The 22542-nt window shown below is 36.5% G+C and overlaps 1 protein-coding gene across 15 annotated transcripts in view; it reads right to left on the minus strand.

The window, feature by feature from the left end:
• ELAVL4 (ELAV like RNA binding protein 4) overlaps positions 1-22542 on the minus strand; it is a 164852-nt gene that overhangs the window by 83196 nt on the left and 59114 nt on the right. For 3 of the 15 annotated variants that reach the window (XM_060205916.1, XM_016193972.2, XM_060205913.1), the window contains exon 1: positions 21170-21301. The exons of 2 other annotated variants lie outside the window; for them this stretch is intronic. In XM_060205916.1, coding sequence (XP_060061899.1) covers positions 21170-21286 — 117 coding nt within the window. In that variant the 5' untranslated portion in view covers positions 21287-21301. Of the gene's footprint in view, positions 1-17287; positions 17374-17569; positions 17935-18342; positions 18640-21169; positions 21334-21649; positions 21730-22542 lie in introns of those variants that run through there. 10 more of the 15 variants (XM_060205925.1, XM_060205923.1, XM_060205919.1 and 7 more) reach the window with 7 other exon arrangements.

Below are 22542 nucleotides of genomic sequence, written 5' to 3' on the forward strand. Positions count from 1 at the left end.
CCCCTGATATCTAGAAAGTCAGTCTTGAGGGTCTAGCAGACATATCTGTACATAGATAAATTTCAAAATGCAGTGAAGCAAATAACACACTCTGAACACCTGCAGTATTGCTCTTCTATGCTCTTGCACATGTATTCCCCTCTTCCAATTCAACCAAAATATAAATAACTCTTCCATTTTGCAAATAGCAGTTGGAGTCAGCCTCCTTGATTTGTATATCTTAGGATACATTTTCTAGTCTGTTGTGGTAGTCATCACTCTATAGTTGGTCACCTACTTCTCTCCCACTGAGTGGGAGTTCCTTGAGAACAGGAATTGATTTTTTGCTCCTGGTACATAGTACACAGAAAAAAATTCAGTCAAAAGCCTGCACAATGAATTGGTGATCACTTCTAGGCACAGGGTACTAGGAAAGATTTGAAGGGACAGAATCTAGGACATTGAGAATTTCCTTGTTTTAATCCTGATTCTATAGTGTACTGAGAAAAACCATAGGAGGAATATATAATTTTGTATTTTAACATTTTCTTAAGCCTTTTCATTACTCTTCTTGATCTGCTTATTTTAAATGAATGCAGCATTCAAGGTCAAAACAATTGTGAACTAGTAGCTGAGGGGGGGGTCAAATAAATTTTCAGAGAATCACTAAAGAATACTAAAATAACGAATTAAAAATAAAGGAAATATTTAGGACTTCATCCAGTGCTCTGTACAAAAGATGAGCTTCCAAATGCTTGGACAACTATTCTTTTGCTCTTAAAAATGTCTAATAGGATAGACAGTCACAGAAATAATAATCAGCCTATATCTTCAACTTGCAGAGACCTACTGCAGTTTACAATGGAGGGAATGGGAATACAGAACTCTGGTGGTGGAAATGGTGTGGAATTATACCCCTGTTCTCTTATGATTTTGTATATCAATATTAAATAACTAATAAAAAAAAGCCTAATGGAAGGGCCAGGTGGTGGTGAATCTGTAAAAGTGCATATGTTATGTGTGAGGATCTAGGTTCCAGCCTTGCAGGAGAGAAGCCTTATGATTGGTGGAGCAGTGTTGCAGATATCTCTCTTTTTCTGTCTCTCTCTCCCCCTCTCTCTGTTCCTGTTTCTCTGCCTCTTATCCTTTGTTTCCATTGTTTAAAAAAATGGTCACCAGGAGCAGAGAAATTGTCCTATACGCACTGAGCCCCAGCAATAACCTTGGTGGCACAAAAATGTCTAATGGACAGCTATTTTTGTTTATTTTAATAATTAAGTTTATATATTTTAATGAAAATAGACACTTCTTGGGGGTGATAATAAACTCTCAGAATTTAATTTTTGTTATGATAAAGACAATGGAAATAGGAGATAAAATTCATAAAAGATTGTATCTATATTTTAAAATGAATTTTTTTTGCCTCCAGGGTTATTGCTGGGGGGCTCAGTGCCTGCACCATGAATCCACTGCTCCTGGAGGCCATATTTTCCCCCTTTTGTTGCCTTTGTTGTTATAGCCTTGTTATGGTTATTATTATTGTTGTTGATGTCATTTGTTGTTGGATAGGACAGAAAGAAATGGAGAGAGGAGGGGAAGACAGAGAGGGGGAGAGAACGATAGATACCTGCAGACCTGCTTCATTGCCTGTGAAGCAACTCAAGTGTTTTTTTTTTTTTCTTTTTCAGGTCCAGATAGTATAGGATCCTTTGCTTGAGTACTTTTAAACTATGAAAATAACCATTCAAGAGAGCAGACTTAAGGTCTGAACTTAAGATTCAGACTCCAAAGATCTTTTTACCAGCCATGTTTCTTCACAGAATATCAGACTCTTTGAAGGGGCCATAGCTACAGGACACTGGAGTCAACTAACTACCAGTCTATACCATAGTAACTTGAAGCAAATCTAGTCTTAACTTCCTCTGCCATACACAATCCTTTCACACTGCAGGTAAGAACATTTTTTAACACAGGTAAGATCATTCTTTAACACAAGTTTCTGCAGCCTTCTCCTATTCCCCCATTCTGAGAATTAATACAACACCCAATAAATCTTTATTAAATATGTACTATGTGCCAGGAATTTTCCTCAGTATTTCCAACATAATATACACTGTTAGAAAGTCTTCACACTTGTTCTCGTACTGTTGTGATTAAACCACGTCTTACCCAGTTCCATACATACCAAAGCTTTAAAGACAATAAACTCTTAAGAGACCTCCCGAATCATTTTTCTTTGTAGGAGTATAGTATTAAGAGATTGTAGGCATTTTAATACTATTTTCATATAAAACTAAATAAATCTTTTGAATTTTGCTCTAGAATCTGATAGACCTAGGATCAAACAAAATTCTGGCTCAATTAAGTAGTATGTGTATAATTTACCTTTCAAAAATTCAGCTGGCACATCCATAAAATTAAAAAAAAAATACTAGCATTTACTCTTTAAGGATACTCTTAGTCTTAAAAGGGATAGTAGGTAAGGCATGGCACCTGACTCATAGTAAGTGTTCAAGAAATGAAAATCAGTCTCACTATAACTAGTCTCACTTGTTATAGCAAGAAGTCATCTTTTCTTTAATAATTGGGAAAATACTAGAGATCTTACATTTGTAACTCTGAAAAAGTTAACTTCCCCCTGCCCCAGTTTGTATAATACAGAGCTCATTATAATTTAGTGATATATACATATGTCATCTGCATCGTTAGAAGTTCATGTTTATTTAGGATGAGAGGACTATGATATTTATTTATTATCATTACTATTATTACTTTGTAAATTCAATTAGCATGATCAAAGATTGAGATTTGCTGGCTAACAAATTTTGCTATTGATAAGAGTTCAACATATGCCACACAAACATCACTGACTTTCAACTATCTAGGTTAAAGTGTTTCACATTAAATGGAAAATAATGAGAAGTCATCTTTTCTTTAATAATTAGAAAAATACTAGAGATCTTAAATCTTTAGCTCTGAAAAAAATTAACAACCCCCAAACCTCACTTTGTGGAATAAAGACCTCACTATCATTTCGAACAGTATTTATCTAATTTTACTGGCCATAACCCAACAAAATAAAAAAAGAAACATATTGAATATAGCAATTTCATGTCATAATTCAGAACACAGGTAACTGAAATAAAAGGTTCATGATATATTACTTAACCCTTAGTAAGTACTGGGCACTGATTTTTCTTGTTCATCCCATTTTAGCATTCTGTTATTTTATATTTTTAAATTTTGGGCAAGACCCACTTAAAAAATAGTAGATGAAACTAGAACCTAGTAGTTTAATGATATCTGTCAGAGTGTATCAAGGATATAGTTAGCTGATTTTCTCGTCAAGCTATAAAGCTACATTAATTGTAGTTTACATTTTAAGATACTAAAACCCAGTAAAGTTAGGTGACATGGATTAAGCAGAATCTCACAATTAGTAACAGATGTAAGATTCATATGTCTTTTAACTCTATAATTCAGGCCTTTTTTTTAAAGTTATAACCACTCAACAGAAGTATAATAATTAAATTCAGTAAACATTTATTATAGACCTTCTATGTGCCTGACATTGAAATAAATGAATTTTTTTCCAGCGGCATAATTTTAACAGGGGTATAATTCCACACCTTTCCCACCACTAGAGTTCTGTGTCCTCCTTCCCTCCACTGGAAATTGCATGAGTTCTCCCAAGATCACAGATATGGGTTGACTATTATAAATGAACATTTGAAATGATATCTGCAGTCCAGGGCTCAGAGACTACAAAAGGGTGAGACAAGTATACTTTGCAACATGCACTTGGAAATCTGAAGGGAGTATTTTAATTTTAATTTTATTTATTTATGGAAAGTAATAAGCTTATTCCCAAATCACCAGCATTTTCTCTGTGGCTACATTATCCCACAAAATGAGCACTAGTACCTACTGGTGAGAAAACACAGTGTACTCTTCAGATGGCACACTTCTTTACAAAATGAAATAAAGCCAGTGATTTTTCTTCCAATTGCTTTCTGGCACTGTGACCTTAAAACTAATCTTTAGTGACTTCACCAATGAGCATCATCATCATACCATCACACCATGACCAGAAGAGTACTTTAATGCTGAGTTCTTTTAGATAGCCAATAATATCTAATTTAGAAATATCTTTAAAGTGACTTTAGCTTCTAAGAAATATGACTCAACAAAGACAGGTGCTGCAAAAATAATTTTGAATCTGTTATTCCTCTAATACATTCCATACTTATCAGTTCAAGTAAAGTCACAACACCAGACCTTCCTAAATTGTTTTACTTCTCATTCCATGTTGCATCCACACGGAACTATTTATTATAACTGGAATAGGCTTTGTAAATTCCGAACTCCATATTTTTAAGCCTGCTCTTCCCTTTACACAGAATTCTGCTTCCTCCTAATTGTTCTGTCTTTCCAGCTTTTCTGGCTTCACTCACATGGCACTTTTTTTCCACGAAGCCTTGCCTTCTTCCCTGAGAAGAATGAATGCCTCCCTCATTGTACTTCTCTAAGAAGACATTTTTCACATTCTGCCTGACTGTCTTTACTGGTTATATCAATGCGTCTTTACCTGTTATATCAATAGTAGAATGTTTTAAATACTGATGGCAATCCAGGAGGTACCTAGAATGCCTATAATTGTAATAGTCATACAGTTGTATTTGCTGAATCCATACTGTACTGAAAAAAATTCATCTAGAAAAGGTGCCACATATGCCCGATCTTATACTCCTATCCTACAAGAAATCAACTTCAGCTAAGCATGATATATTCCAAAGCACATGGAGCTAGGATTTTAAATGTTAGCAAACATGTCACCTAAGGCAGGAGGCTTAGATCTTTTGATATTTTCTGTAAAAAGGGGTACCTCAAACAATAAAGATCAAATAAACACCATAGGGCAAAAGCTATACAATGTCTAATGAATCTGAGAAATTATCTCCATATGCACAGATCCATTAAACCAGAAATGTGTTGGGGATATTCAGTTTTATATCAATTTAAAAAAAAAAACATGTTATTCTGTTCTTAGAAAATTAGAAAAAAAAATCCTTAATAGTTCAGAAAGAGTACTGTTCACAGGGGAGGATGGGATAAGACACAGTCTTTTGGTGGTGGAAATGGTGTTTATGTACACTCCTATTAATTTGTAGTCATATAAATCACTACTTAATTAATATGAGAGGGGAAAAATTGATTGAATGTCTCAAACTTTTTAATGCACAGACCATAGGCAGAGTCTTTGATATGTTGACTCTCTTAAAAGCTTAGACCAGAGAGAACAGAAGCAACGAGTGACACAGCTGTATACAAATATTGTCAAAGGACATAAATTATGGTGATGTTGTATATGATACAGCAAATACTAACAAAGGAATATTTCAAAGTTAACCAATTGCCAAATAATGTGATTATAGCAATAACTATCTATTGCCTTTTTAAACCCTAAGACAGCAGGAACTTCCCACTTCCTCTATAGAGCCTATATTTCCCCCAGTCCTGGAACCTCTAGGGTGGGCTCACTTTCCTGCATGCTGCTCTCAATTCATACCAAATGATATTGCCTATCCCAACCTAATCAACGCAACGAGTACCACCTTCAGACTGTGTCCAGAGACGTCAGACCTGGAATGTCAACCCTTCAGCCTCATTACTTGTGTGAGACCTTTCCTTTCATAGGATTCTCAAACTTGGGGAAAAAAAAAAAAAAATATATATATATATATATATACACTGTTAAGAGTCATGTCTCTAAAATTCACTAACTGGAGTTATGTTTAAGAGGTTTGACTAAAGCACACACACATATGAATCAATATTAATATATGAATTACAAGGGAGCTCTGAGGGGACAGCTCAGCCTGTTTGAGTTCCAGTTTGTATGCCCGAGGCACCAGAAATTCCAGATTTAATCCTGGCATCACCTGAAGCTACAGGTGAACTTCAGTTCTCTCTCTCTCTCTCTCTGTCTCTCATTTGCTCTAATAAAGAAACAAATAATTTTTTAAAATATATAAAAAATATTACAGGGGTATAGTTACATATTGCACACATCATCAAAACTGTGCCCCCCTCATAATAACTGCACAAGTATTTTTCCCTTTTTGTATATAACCTTAAGTCGGAAATACAAAACAAACAAACAAAAAACCAAGGGACTGAGAACTAAATATTAGCTTAAATATTTTTAACAGTATAACACTTAAATATTTTTAACAGTATAGCTTAAATATTTTTAACAGTATAACACTTATCAGCAAGAAGATTCTAAGAACATTCAACTGCCTTTCTCCTGCTCAATTCACTTACTTTGTTATCTCTCTTTGGTCCTTCCTTAATAAGAATGAGATTTTTCTAGTCTAAGTTGTGCAGGATTGTCTTCTGTACTGATCTTCCTCCAAATTCAAGTCTTATTCTTAAAGAAATATTTCAGCCCATATAAATACATTCTAAGAATTAAAATAACTCTTCCAGAGACCTTGTAAACCAGTAGAAGTCGGCTTACAAAATTCTGATAGAAACCTTAGTGAAGTTTTTTTTTTTTCTTTTTTTCTTTTACCAGAGCACTGCTCAACTCTGGTTTATGGTGATGTGGAATATTGAACCTGGGACTCTGGAGCCTCAGGCATGAGAGTCTTTTAGCATAACCATTATGCTATCTACCCTTACCCCTTAGTGAATTTTGAAATGGATAAATGTTAAGAGAAAATTTTTATTTTCTGTTTCACAGTAAAGGGCTTTATCTTTTTATAGAAGTATGGAGCTCGTAAGATGGCACCTGGGAGATGAGATCAATTTTTGAGTACACCTTCTAATTTTAACAGGAAAAAATATTCCCTTCACATTCTCCTCATGATTGTATGAAGTCGTATTTAAACTCCATAACATTCAAGTAGTGTTCCTGTTTGTCTTCAACACCTTAAGGGACTACTTGTATTATTTCTTCATCCTCATGGATAACAGCAACAGATCCCAATTTAAAACAATTTGTGAATTTATTTTATGTGACTGGTCACTCATTTCAGAGCCTTGAGAAAAAGATGCAAAATTAGGCTTGGCCTGACAATACTCACAACTACCTCCCCAATGTGATCCCCAAGTGTGATCAACAACTGTGTCAGGGCCTTTGAGGTAATTTCCCTCCTTTCTCTTTTTTCCCCCTCCTTCCAATGGGAGGGTAATAAATTGAGGGCCAGTATTCTGTTCACATCTTCTACACCTCTTCAGTCAATCGGATCACTTTTAGAGCTGTTTACACTGCCAAAGCCATCCATCATCCTGTCTCACCATGCAGGAGAAGGAAAACTGATGGCAAGTTAGAAAAATCTCATTAAGCCACTTTTTTTATTTCAACCTCTTTACCATTAAGCCACTTTTTTATTTCAACCTCTTTACCACACTCCTTGAGAAATAAAACTCCAAAATCCAGCCTATTGGGGAAACATGAGAAATAGAGAGGAAAAAAAAAAGCTGATGTTGTAAAGGGAAGAAAATATCTCTAAATAGGGCACCAAAGTAAAAACCCAGTGGTGAGGGGTAGGCATGTAGCTTCCTGGGCCAGTGGGGGGTGGGAGTGGGCGGGAGGGATGGGTCACAGTCCTTTGGTGGTGGGAATGGTGTTTATGTACACTCCTAGCAAAATGTAGACATATAAATCAGTAGCTAATTAATATGAGAGGGGGAAATCAATTGTATGTCTCAAAGTTTCTCAAAAGACAAACTGAATCTTTTTAATATATAGGCTATGTATTTGATATGCGGACTCTCTCAAAAGCCTAGACCAAGTAGATTAGAAGCTTCCAATAGCACAGCTATATACAAGATACTGGGTACTGTCCAGCAAACCATAACAAAGGGACTTTTCAAAGGTAACCCAATTAACAAATAATGTGATGATAATATTAACTATTGATTGTCTTTTTGAACCCTAAGACAGCAGGAACCTCACATCTTCACTATAGAGCCCCTACTTCCCCCAGTCCTGGAACCCTTGGATAGGGCCCACTTTCCCGTATGCATCTCCCAATCCAAACCAAATAACATTGCATCTGCCGATTACAACCTAACCAAAGCAACGATTGCTACCTCAACATGCTTTACCTCAGAATGTATCCAGAGACTTCATGTGTGGAATGACAACCCTTCAGCTTCATTACTCGGGTGAGACCTTTCCTTTAATAGTACACTCTAATTTCATCTCAGGTAGTTCACTTTCTAACAAAGTCCCATAACCTAGATATACACCAGTTTCTGTGAGAGAGAGCTTATGTGCACACGTATCCATAAACCACTGCAAAATATATACCTGAAAGCAGGACTACACTAGAGTTTGCAGTGAGTACCTCCCTAACACTTCCTCTCCACTATTCCAAGCTTGGGATCCATGATTGCTCAACAAATTGTTTGGCTTCATATGTTAACTCTCTTTTCAATCACCAGGTTCCAGATGCCACCAGGATGCTGGCTAGGCTTCCCTGGATTGAAGACCCCACCAACGTGTCCTGGAGCTCAGCTTCCCCAGAGTCACACCCTACTAGGGAAAGAGAGAGGCAGACTGGGGGTATGGCCCGACCAGTCAACGCCCATGTTCAGCGGGGAAGCAATTACAGAAGCCAGACCTTCCACCTTCTGCAACCCTCAATGACCCTGGGTCCATGCTCCCAGAGGGATAGAAAATGGGAAAGCTACCATGGGAGGGGGTGGGTTATGGGGATTGGGTGTTGGGAATTGTGTGGAGTTGTACCCCTCCTACCTTATGCTTTTGTTCACTAATCCTTTCTTAAATAAAAAATTAAAAAAAAAAAAAAGAAAATATCTCTAAAGTGAGTTAGTTTCTAGGCCAAAGTACAATACATAGCTTAGACATTAACAGTGGAACCATATCAATTAATTCATTTAATTTTATTTATATCAATTTTCCCCCTCTCATATTTCTTAAGTGATTTATATGACTACAAATTAATAGAAGTGTACATAAACACCATTCCCACCACCAAAAGACTATGTCCCATCCCATTTTATTTCTGCTTGGTTTCTGAATTTCATAAATTCATGAAACTGAGAAAATAGCATTGATTAAAATTAACTTTATATTCTTTTTTCCTCTTTAACAACAAAATTCCAAGTTAATTCTAATTACAAAAGTGATCATGGATATGCTTTGCAAAATCTGAGAATGCAGAAAATTTAAGCTACACTATTCCAGAAAAGAACTGTGTTTGTTTTAAAACCTTTGTGTGTTATCTTCCATCCCCATCCCCTGATATATTCTGGGAAGAGAATGAGGACTGTGAAAGTACCATGCAATGCCACTTCTACCCAGGACACTTGGTATGAGCAGAAAGACTAAAATATTGATAAAGATTTAATGCTCTCCAAACACCTCTGATTTTTCAGAATCTCTGTATGACTAGTGTCATCAAATAGCACTACTTATCTGATCCTCTCAGAAATCTCGTGCGTCAGGCATTATTACTCCCATTTAAATGATGAGAAGAATTAAGGTTTGGAATGTTAAAATTCTCATCTAAGATTTCATGATTAGTAACTGGAAAAATCAGCACTCATACTCAAAGTTACCTGGCTTCAAAGTCCTTTAAACTTTCTGATTTATCAAGAGAAAGAGTAACTTTCCTAGAACTTGCTATATGGACACAACATGAGAATCATCCAAATCCAGGCTCATAGTTCTGTAATATCTGAGCTGGCACTGCCCAAAAGGGCATTCTAGGAATAGTGATCTCTCTTAGAAATGTTATTTCATTTTTCTACATGTGTGCAACTTGAAGTAAAATAAAATATGTCTAGCCTCATCTACACACCGGCCCTCTAGGTACTAATCACAATAACCAGGTTGATTTCAGAATTGGAACCTTTTTTCACTACAGAGAAGATTAAAATATAATCAAGCTAGAAAGTTATCCTCCCCCAAAGCCATCTAAAACAGAGCAGCTCCAAAATAAAACCAATTTACATATTTTAACCCAAATTAAGAAAGTAAAAGCTAAGGATTCCCTTTTAATATCCTGAATAATAAATGCACATTTATGTAAAGCTTCCTTTGGGGAATGGTTACTATGAGGACAACTTTCCCAGTATTTTTCATAAATACCACTTTTGTTTTGGTGTTACTGTAAGAATCTGGACTTCTGGGAATTGTACTGTCTGTACTCAGTGCACCAACAGAAATAATATTGAAGACATGCACAACATCCCGAATTTTAGATGTGTGTGGTTGGCTGCATTACAAAAAGTAACGTAAGAGAGAATGAGTCAAACCCAGTAAAAATCACAAATTACAAGGGCCAAGTCATTTACTCCATTTTAAGTGAGTACTTTCCTAATGAAAGTTTCATTAGTAAAGACTAAGTCCTCAGTCTCTCCAATACAGAATTTTAAATAGCTCTTAGAGCTCATGTTTATCATTAAAGCTGTATTCACTACTACTACATCTTCAAAGAGAGTGTTGAAAAAAGTTTCTATTCACCCTGCTATTTTTCATGTACAAACTAGAAAGCAAAACTCTAAAGAGTTTAGACTGGTAACTTAGGAAAGCTTATATACTCACTCTCTTACAGTCATTATTCGAATATCACGGGACATAGCAGGATGTCACAATTATCTATCCACTCCACATCTCTCTCCCTCCCTCTGTCTCTCCCTTTCTCCCTCTCTCTCTCTTTCTTACACAGACACACACACAGACACACACACACACACACACACACACACACACACACACTACTGAGACGTGTATGACAAACTAAGCTAGCGAACTTTCAGTGTACATAGGGGCATGACAAGAGGGTTACTATCTTAGCAAGTTCTCCTTGAAGGAAAAATTATTCAAAAAGTCATCTCTGTAGGAAACAAGACATTCACATTTCTGTAAAATTAACAGGTTCCAGCCAAGCACCATGGGAAGCTGACAGAAAGACAATTTCCTCCCAACTGTTCAAATTTTATTTTTCTCCAAGAAAAAACATCTGGATACATGGAACCTTATACACAAATATGTGCAGAAAAGTTTTTTTTTGTATTTTGGAATTATGCCTAAACTCTTACACAGGAAAACATCTATGCACTTGAATATTCCAGCAGAACTTTTCTCATAATTTGACACATTTCAGCCAACCTTAAAATGACTTAGCCTCTGATTATATACTTTGATCACTGTTAAGAGTAAAAAGAAATGTTAACATTGAATTTCACGTTACAAAGTGATAAACATACCTTCAACTCATGATGAATGAAAACTAGTCTCTACTATGAACAAGTTTGGCCAAACAACTTCTGGGGCTATTACAAGACAGCAAACAAAGGTCAATGATTCATAGAATAAGCAAGAGAAGATTTAATGCCATAAGATTCAAAGAGAGAAAAAAATTCCATGCTCTGGTGTGTTTTTCAGAAAATGCTATCTAGGGTGGAATTTGTTTCCTCACATCCTGGAAAGAAAATCACAAGCTTCCTATAGAAAAGTATTTATGGGGGGTCAGATGGTAGCTCAGTGGGTTAAGCACACAGGGCCTAAAAATCAAGGACCTGAGCAAGGATCCTGGTTCGAGCCCCCCAGCTCCCCATCTGCAGGGGGGGCGCTTCACGGGTGATGAAGCAGGTCTGCAGGTGTCTGTCTTTCTCTCCTCCTCTCTTTTTTCCCCTCCTCTCTCCATTTCTCTCTGTCCTATCCAGCAATAATAACAACAATAATAGTAACCATAACTATGATTTTAAACAAACAAAAAAACCAAGGGCAACAGAAAGGGGAAAAAAATAGCCTCCAGAAACAGTGGATTCATAGTGTAGGCATCAAGCCCCAGCAATAACCCTGGAGGCAAAAAAAAGAAAAAAGAAAAAAAGAGAAGTATTTATGAATTGTTGCATTTATATTAAAATTAGTAATTAACTTGAGTTTAATCTTTTTTTGAACCTAGAGTTCAAAGGAAGTTATTTTCTGGAAATACCTATGAATTTTTTTTTAAATAGTGTGTGTGTGTATATATATATATATATATATATATATATATATATATATATATATTATATGCTACTTTTGCATTTTACTTTTGTGGTTAGAAATCAGGTTTTACCTAAACAATATAAAATAAAAATGAAAGCACAACAATTACACTGACCTTATTTCTTCAACATTTTCACTACTTCCTCAACCAAATTTATGTAAGAACTCCCTATGGTATTCAGCATTTCTTGATTTTTGTAGATGAGAATCATATTAAAGAGAAAAATCTTTTAAAGCATTTAGATGCAATGAAGATCTGAATAATGACCTTCCCTGCCACAAAAATGGGCAGTTCGAAAATGATCCAGTCAAAGGCGAAATCTCTCTGGTGGGGGTGGTGAAAGAGAGGAAAAAGAGACTCCACCTATTAGGAGCACTCACACTGGATAACTCTTCTTAATGAATGTACAAGGAATGGCATAAATATCACCACTAAACAGAATGGATGTGAACATCTAAGCAAACTAGCTGGCTAATTACTTTTTTTTTTACTTTAATAACAATTGCATTTCCAGACATGCTTGATTCCTAACACTGATGGTCCAAAGCTATTGTGAACACACTGCATGAATGCTTAATGAAGTAAACAACAAACAAAATGGCTCATTTTTGGTGCCCCCAGCTAGCATCCCAAACTGGATACAATTAAAGGTGTGAACAAGCAAGCAAGGAAGTAATGAACCTGCAAAGTCAAGGTTCTGAGAAATTAACGGGCATCTTGCACTGCACCAGTTCAAATTTATCACTCATTATCTCTTACTCCAGCAAGGTATAGATCCATATGTTGGTACCTTGTCCCACTCTTTTCCTCCAGCCATTTTTTTTCTTTCAATTTCTAGATGGCTGATTTATAACAATTACTGCTTGTGACAACTTCCACCTACCCCCCCACCCACATATTACCTTTCTTTTCCCCCTAAGAAAACTGCTGACTTATGAAAACCCTCTATTCTTAAAATATGCTGGGATTTAACGTATTTAACCAGGTGTGCCACTGACTGGCCCCAATATTCTGAAATTTAAAGACTACAGGGTTGATCCAAACACACACACACACACACACACACACACACACACACACACACACACACACACGGCATGCTAACATAGCCACTCTACCTCCTTATTTTTACCAATGGTTAAAGATTAACTTTGAAAGTTCACAAATAAAAAAACTTTCCATATACACATTTAATCTGGCCCAACCTTTGGATTACAAAGGCAAATTTAATTCACAACTTTGGTCATGAATGGAAATCTACAGAAATAAAAATATATATAATTTTTGATGATGCTTTAAGTTTTATAGTTTTCTACTAAGAGAAGTCTTGAAGTTTGTAAAGTGGGTAATCAACTTTTCTATGGGAAGTCAGCTCAGTCTGATTTTCTTTCCATTTTTATATGCTTATATACTTCTGGAAAATATATGATAAAATTAGGAATCTCTAAAACAGATGCAGGGTTCCACAAACAGGAATTCTAACACTAATACATGCACACTTTTTCCACCTCCCTCATAGACATACTTACCACATAATTATCAAATCTGTAGGGTATTGAATGGGGCAATAAAAGGTTGACTGCATTTTCAAAAGGAAAATTGGCCCAACCTGTACAACATGATTCATCAACTGGAAAATATTACGATAAAAGCTAGGGCATACTTATGTCCTTTCATACCACCCTCCCCCCCCCCAATTCCCAATGACATTGGGAAAAACTACTGCATTGCAGCATTTGCCAATGCATAATCATGTGTCTAGCATCTGCTGGCCAGCTCGCCAAAAAATGTACATAAGAAGTGTCTGGGCATAACATTTAGTGTCTGGTGGCCACAGATCACTGGAGATGATGAAGCAGAAATTTGTCAAGGCCAAAGTACTTCTGTCCATGGACAATGACCTCTATCAAGACCGCCATTTCTTACTTATTCTTTACTTTTAGATGAATTTCCTTTTTGAAATTAAGACAAGGCATAAGATGCCAAGGGCTAATTGAAAAGCACATCTCCTCATGAAGGAACAGTATTTGGTGTACATATAGGGGAAGAATCAAGCCACAGTAAGGCTTAAGTGCAAAGAAAGGAAAACTAAAACAAAACAAAACAAAACCCAAACAACAAAAACTTATTCTGAGGGAACCCTTTCATTGTTCATGGTAATTCTTGTTTGGAAAAAATAAAACAAATCTAATTTACTCACAAATTCATTTAGAGATATTAAATACACACTTAGAGCATTGTTCGGGCAATGATTCCTAAGACTTGAAATTTTAAATATACTCTCAATATAAATGATAAGCTTAAAATATCCGAAGTCTAACATGTTCCAAACCTTATTTTAAGACTGAGTTTAGAACTAAAGCACAAATGTGTAAATTGTTTTATTTTCCTTTCTGACAAAAAAAATTCTATTGTTATACCACACATCAGTTTGATCTTCCTCTGGTAACAAAATTCTTGAATATTCAAAGGGCCAAAGAGGGGCTATATGGAAAAAAAAAGTTTAAGGCTTTTGAAAACTAACAGAGAGAAGCAAAAAGAAATATATACACACACACACACACACATACATATACTGGCAAGGAGTATAACTTGAATGAATGACAGCTAGAAATGAATGAGCCTGAGATGCAAAATGAATGGCTAAGTAGTTTGCTAGCCTGTTTTGTTTTTTTTATGAGATATTAAAATCATCTTGTAACTCAGTGATTCTGTAAGCAATTTTCAGTCATTTTCCCATCTGTGTTAAATTTTACTCTTTCAAAATTTAAACATGAAATGATTTAGGTATTATATTTCAATAAGATATATGTTCATTAAAGTGGTAGTATAGTCAGGTATTTTTTTTCAGAAATATTTCTAATCTAAAAAATTATACATTCACCCCTGTGCTTCCATAAAGGGAAACCTCCACATGCAGGTATAAAGACATTAATATTTTTAAGACAAAGAAGCAACAAAGGTCAGCAGCAGAACCACGTGTCTAATCTTTACAACCCAAGCCAAGGTGGCAGTTCTTATGGAAATTATATTCCCCTAAATAAGAAAATATGCAGGAAGTTTTTTTTTAAAAACTATATCAGAGATTAAAAATGATTTAATTTTTAGTAGTGACATATGTTTATGGAGATAGGAGAGCAAGGTTCAACTGCACATCAGAAAACACCTAAGTTTTTAAATCTCTGTCTCAAGAGTCAAAACACATTTTTAAAATCCCCAATTAAGACAAAACAAAAAGAAGAATCTACAGGGAAAAAAGGATGGGGGGAGGGTGGTAGAGATTTACCATGAACAAAATGAAGATACTGAAATATGCTAAAATATTTGTGACCAGCTCAAAACCCTTTAGCATATTTCAGTATATGTATTTTTTTTTCATCTCTCATTTGTGGGCTTAACATTAGCTACCTGATCGTGTATTTAATTTGGCTTTCAGGAGGAAACATTAACAGATCATCATTTCAGTTGTTTTTCTTATTTACTAAAGAACTATATCTTTAGGTTTTCTGGTACCCACCATCATGAAAAGGAGGACTACTAGTAAGTAGAGCACACTTAGAGAGAGGAAACAGAAAGAGAGAGGTCTATCACCTAGTGCATGCATGAATCCCAGACATTCACACACACACACACACACACACACACACACACACACACACACACACACACACACAGAGAGAGAGAGAGAGAGAGGGAGAGAGAGAGAGAGAGAGAGAGAGAGAGAAGAAAAAAGAAATAGAAAGAAAAGAGAAAATAAAGTAAAAAGCCAAACAAACAGATAAACAACAACAACATCAAAAATCAGCTTCTCAGTCAGCTTATGCCAAGACTAGAACCAGGAGCAAATGCCAAATGAAAGGCAGTGGTTGCAAGGATACAGTGTTGGACATCTAATGGCTGGAGAAAGGAAAAAGGAAATGAAGAAAAAGGCTAGAATGCAGCTTTTCATTTATTTTTTATAAGTAATTTCTGCTCAGGATATAAAATGAAAGATAGAGTGAACTCCCCGGAAATGTTATATCAATGTCTGATGTAGTAAAACTACTGGTATCACCTAACACAAAATCATTACTTACAGGGCATGTTGAATTTATTTTACCAGTATTACTCCTATGAATATTTACTGGAAATTTCTAAGAAATCATTTGCAAAACCTATCAGCAGTGGGAGTTCACTACGATGGTTCTATCAACTTCATTCAATATAATTTACATTTTTTTTCAAATGACCTCACAGGATTCCTTGTGATTTTTTGCACGTACAATTTCACAGCAGGGAAAAGAGGGGGAGAGAGAGAGAAAGAGAGAGAGAGGGAGAGAGAGAGAGATATAAGATTCCTTGCCCTCCCTTCCCCCTCTCAGTTTTTTTAACCAAAAAACGGGGGTTGGGGGGGTGCAGAACTGATGCTTAAAAATAGATTTCTAAATATCACTGGAAACCAGAGTTAGAAATGTAATTAACACCTATTTATAAAGAATAATTAAAGTTGGGCTGGCCACAAAGAACAGCAAAGATAATCGAGGTCCTATCCCCCTCCCCTTTTTTTACACTGTTTGCAGTGTGTTCTCATGATAGCCACCTGCTCCCTACTCGGCTTTTCCTCTGTTCGTTTCCCCGGCAACCTTTCATTGGGTTTTCCTCCCAGCTATCGCTTTCAGTTGGGCTGTTCGGTCTAATCTTATTTGTTTTACACCCATCAAAACAAGCAGCCAGACAAAGGCAATCCTCTAAGAATAGGAAAAAGACCACAGCTTTGTTATAACATCTATGCAGAGCAAAAAGTCCTCCCAGGGTTTTCTAGTGAAAAATAAGTAAGATGGATATGAATTTACAACCTTCTCCCCATATTGAGGTTGGAAACAAGGAAAGCTACTGCTGGTAAAAATTCAAAGTGGGTACTCCTGGCATTTGGTCATGCCATTTTGTGCTGTATCTTTAGGGTTAACATCAGGCAACACAAGTAGTACTCAAGGAGTTTCCCTGATTTTTCCCCCAGAAAAAGATGATGCTAAAAATAGATTTACTACTTTAGCAGAAAGGTTTTCCACTTCCCCTTCTATATCCCAAAGTCCTGTTTCATGATTGCATCTGCTAGTACCGAACCTCATCTCCTCCACCCCTCCTCACTCCCAGCCTTCCCCATCACTCTTAGCAGGAGACCGAAAAAGAAATGTGCCTTTAACTTTAACAGTCATGTAATTCTGTTGAAGGCTCTCAGAGGCAGTGGACACACCAGCAGAAACATTGTAATTTTCAAAAAAGACACTAACCTTGCTTGACTAAAATGTTTGTTTGATGGAAGAGGCAGTATATATGCCTTGTGTGCATACAATCCCATTATACTTGGAGATGGATTCTGTTTTTTAGAAAAGACAAATAATAAGCACACACACACACACACACAAATGAACTGCACGAAGATTTATGATGCACAATCCACCATCTCACACACACACACACACACACACACACACACACACACACACACACACACACACACACACACACACACACGGCTGGAATCTCCAAGCTGCCTTCCTCATTTCACTTACCATCTTCAAGCCATTCCACTCCATCTGTGATCAGAAGAAGATGGACCCTCACACAGTGTGTCAAAAGCAGAAAGGAACGTTATGTAAAAGCTGACATTCCTTCTTACAGAGATGCTGCCCAGAGAAGGAAGCAACAACTCAACACGCCAAGCACCGCTACACATACAAGCCGCCTCCTCTTTTTTATGAGGTCATGACAGGAAACTCTTTGAAATACAAGATGCAGCATTTACTGAAGCCCAAATAAATCACTCTCTCTGCCTTTTTGACTGCACAGTCCCCCCAAACACAACTGCCCATCTCAACCTTCAGTATCCAGGAGCTGCCTTTGGAGCTTTAAATTTCCAGCACGTAAATGGAGAGATTTCTAACCCAGTACATACAGCCTCCCAGCCCCACAAAATCCAGGCACACAGACAAACCTCCTCTCCCCTACAAAAAAGAAAACCCTTCTGTTGCCATTATGGTCTCATGTAATTTATAACCTCTTTCATCAAACCAGCAATTATTTCAGCCCACCTCTCCCCACCCCCACCTTTATGTTGAAGGGAAAACTGACAATGCCCTGTTAAAAATGACAATCTATTTCCCCACTGCTTTTCAATAAAAGGACCTACCCGTACACTCTACACAAAAGAGATAATAAATTTAGGAACCAAACAGCGGCAGAGAACTAAACTCTTGTGCAAGCAAGCATAAGACTGGTCAAGGTGTAGATGCTTTTCTTCCCTCCAGCAACACAAACAACAGATTATAAATCTAGTCATACCTACCATAACCATTCTTATTGGCAAATATTGGGTCTTGCAGGGCTTCGACTCTTCTCTTAAAATTTGCAAAGGTTTCAGAATATATGTGTGTGTGTGTGTGTGTGTGTGTGTGTGTGTGTGTGTGTATTAAAGGATTACTATTGTTATATAGTTTTAAAGGTCCACAAAACACGGTGTGGATGATTGCAAAGTAAATCAATTATTTGGGGGGGGGACAGGGGAAAGGAAGAGAAAAAAAAGAAAGAAAAGGAGCAGTGAGCTGAAACCCCTGATTCTAGGATGTAGATTAGAACAACTGAACAGAGCCTTGCTGAAATTGGCTAGAAGCTTCCCCTTTTTACATCCATTTATGGGACCATCTGTCAGCTGAAGCCAGTATCTGATTGGCTGGGAAGATGAAGGGAGGCGTTGCAACATCAGGTGCTATTTAAATTAGCTACTGCCAGATTGACGATGTTAATGATTTGGTGACCTCTACAACAACAGAGACCAGATTTCTGAACTGCTTCTTGTGTCTAGTAATTAAGGACAGGCTGAAGCAACAACAGCCATACTTGTATTTTTACCTTTCCCCTCCTCCCAGCTCAAAAGTACTGTAACAACTGCAGGTCACTGACTGCTTGCAAACCTGAACAGTGGGAGTGTCCTCCCTTTCCCCAGTCCTGAGGGCTGCAACAACCCACCCCACTAAGGAGGGCTTTTTTTTTTTTTCACATAGAATATTTCCAACCACCTTATCTTTCTCCACAGTTGCTTTCAGCGAAAATGCATATTTAATGATCTGCCTCTAGACTTAAAGACAAAACAAAAGCACTTTAATATGCTAATAGAACTACATTTAAACTTTATTATTTCCTGATACTGCTGATTTTTAGGCAGTAATGCTCCTTTTGCAGTTAACACAGCCAGTGTTTCTAAAGAAAGCAAGTTTGAAATGAAATTGTGCTTGTTCCATGAACTAGGTTTATACAAGTTTGCTCCATGAAACTACTTCCTAAAAAAGAAAAAAGAAAAATAAGAGAAAAAAGCTGGAGGAAGGGCAGCTGTCAGCCTCTACCTTTCCATCTTCTAAGCGTTTCAAAACAGAGGATGATGAATGATTTATTTAAATGAATTTACTTCTCAACTTGGAGAGGGACATGATCTGAATTTTTAAAAATCAACTAACATACACTCTGCGCTCATCCTGCTGCTATATAGAATGGTAAAATATGCTTCAAACAACTGCTTCATCTCACAACTAGTGCACAGTGCTCATCTTGCTTGACCGTATATGTGTTTTTGGTTCTCTTATTCGAAGTATGATTTTTTTCCTCTTTTGCCTCATAAATAATATTCAAAGAGACACTGGGTAAGTGGTGATAATGTACATAGTTTGTCTTTGTTATGTATTTCATAACATCTACATTACCACCTTTTAATGGCATAGGTTTTTTTTTTTTTTTTCCTTTTTGGTTTGGGTTTTTTAAGTAGCTTCCTGGAAGAGTTCCTAGCCTAAAGACCAACTTCTTAACCATTTATTCAACTTATAAGTTAATCAATTTGACTCAGTAAATACACAGAGATGATATACATTATTAGAGACATAATTCCACATAATCTATAATCTTTGACTGGGCTTGACAGTGAGATGAGTCTGGGATGAATAGAAATACAGGCCAAAAATCAAGCTACACTATGGGTTTCAAAGTATAAGAATAAGTGGGTCTATGAAAAAATATTATAAAATAATCATTACATATTTAAAAATTAAAAATATTCTCTCCAAACTACTATTTCACAAATATACTAACAAATATATATATAATAAAGGCACACAGTATACACTTAAACATGTACCACAAAACAATATATGCTGGTGTACCATATAAACTTGTTATAAATAAATTCAGTTCTTAGAAATACAAATGTATAAAATGGAAATGTTTTAAACAATAATATTTTCAAACTGAACTGAGTTAACTTTTGAATGAATTTCTTTAGCAAGTGTATAGAGTTCAGAGTCACAATGATAAGGTGGTATCTGTTGAACTGTGTCCTACAGATGAACTCACAGATTAAGCACTACAAAGAACTCAACATACATACTCAGGGCAGGCACAGGTGTCCCAAAAAACAACAGAAATTTTGAGTATGATTTCACTAACATAAAAAAAAATGTGAAAAGCAAGTAAGGACACAAAACTGACAAACACAAATAAAAAGAACTCCTTTGGAGCAAAATATTTACTTTGTATTTCTTTGGAGGTTATAAGTCAAGGATTTCTCAAAACCATTTTTTCACATTCAAACTCACCCCAGAACATTTAGTGAGGCATAAATTAACATTAGGTATATAAAGACATATTCTGACGACTCTTCAACTGTATATTACATTTATAAATAATTTATTTGGTTTTGTTAGGCTAAAAGAAATCCATACACTTTGTATATTGATCACTTTTCCAAAAACCTTCACTTTAGTCTTTCAACAGAATCCTCAAACAAATCCACAAATGTCCTCAGAGGCCTTTTCTCTAAAGACAAAGGCAGAATCCTATTGTTGGGAAAAGTCAACCTTATTATTGCATTTCCAATAGTACCATTCATCTTTCAGTGTAAAGGGCTGACTGCTACATCAGTGGTGTGACATTTGTAAAGCAACAGATTCTCAATATATTATCTCAAGGATCAGGCAGCCAAGTCTCCCAGTCATGCATGATTTTTTTTTTTTTCCCGCCACAAGCCTCCACCACCACAGAAAGAAACTTGTCTCACTCAAGCAGTTAAAGCAACCTAAAAATGATATCCCAGAGCTTTGGAGCTGCCAGCATCGCTGTAACCCTCTTACCATAAATGAGCAGTTTCTTGACTCATTAATAACAATTTTCCTTAAAAGAAGTAATCTCATATCAGTCAGCCCCTCGCCACCATGCACACATCTCAAAGGTTGTAGATATCTCAGCATCAGTCGCCGGCAGCCAGCTTTCCCACACAGAGTCCAGATGGACTGTACCAGAAGCCAATTCAGCGTTAATAACTACCTACTCCGCGCAGTAGAGAAGCCTTACGTGGCACAATGGGCTAGGAAACAGCAGCCAGCTGAAACTGCAAATACAAAAAGACAACCAAATTCTCCAAAAGCACCGAAAGGAAGGAACAGAAATGGAAGCGTGAAGTGTATTTCCTTGACTTCCATAAAGAAAAAAAAAAGATGATGAAGAAGAAGGAGGAGAAGAAGAAGAGGAGCAGATAATCTTTCATAACCATAGGGGGGAAAATGACGGGGGGGGGGGAGATGCTGCCCAGAAAAAAAGTGACAAAATATTACCTCATTATTTAACAAAGCAGCATTAAGCGTCCTGCTGATTTCAAACATCTTGCCACAGATTTTGTTTTAAGAGAAACAGATAGAATCCTTTGCAAAGCACTCCGTCTGCAAAGGGTTCTTCAATTTTCTTGCGCGCCACAGAACAGTCAATATATTATTTCCCTAGAGTTCGCACATTAAAACCTCTAGTCAGTGAGCTGAATTTTCCCCTTATCTCACACACAGTGGACTCCTGTTATATGCACTGCTCTCTTTGCAAGAGCAGCCTGCCCCAAACATGGCTGGTGTTTAAACTACTCTTTAAATTAACAGTTCACTATATAACCACCAGGTGGGTAGAGTGCACAGATTCAAAGAAATCTTTAAAGATTCATGCTTCCCCCCACCCCCTTGTAATAGCTTTTGGATGTAGGATGTGACATGTAAAACACCAGCATCCTAACAGGTATCTTATCTTGTATCTTTCTGTATCTTGTCAAAATAAATAAATAAAATTATTATCCCTGATTTATAGCAAGGAAACAAAACAAAACAAAACACCACCACCGATTCTAATAAGTGTGAAGAATGAAACACAAACAAGCTTTGTTTCATTCACCAAAGGATGAACAAGGAAAATTCATTCAATAAGAGGCAAGGGGGAAAACCAAAAACTCCATGGAAATATTTTTATTTTACTGAAAGAAAGGAAGATAATGATACATGTGATTAAAAGCCCAGTCCAAAAGCACCATGTGGATAAAGCTAATGCAGAATAGAGGCAAGAGTTTAAGGGGGCAACTTTTTTTTTTTTTTTTTTTTTAGCAAAAGCATTCAGCTTTTTTTTTTTTAATGTAGTCTTTCATGATAGGAAATAACCAAAAGCCAAAAGCAAAATACCCCTCCCCAAAGAA

Source organism: Erinaceus europaeus, chromosome 13 (genome assembly GCF_950295315.1).
Source record: "Erinaceus europaeus chromosome 13, mEriEur2.1, whole genome shotgun sequence".
Classification (NCBI taxonomy): domain Eukaryota; kingdom Metazoa; phylum Chordata; class Mammalia; order Eulipotyphla; family Erinaceidae; genus Erinaceus; species Erinaceus europaeus.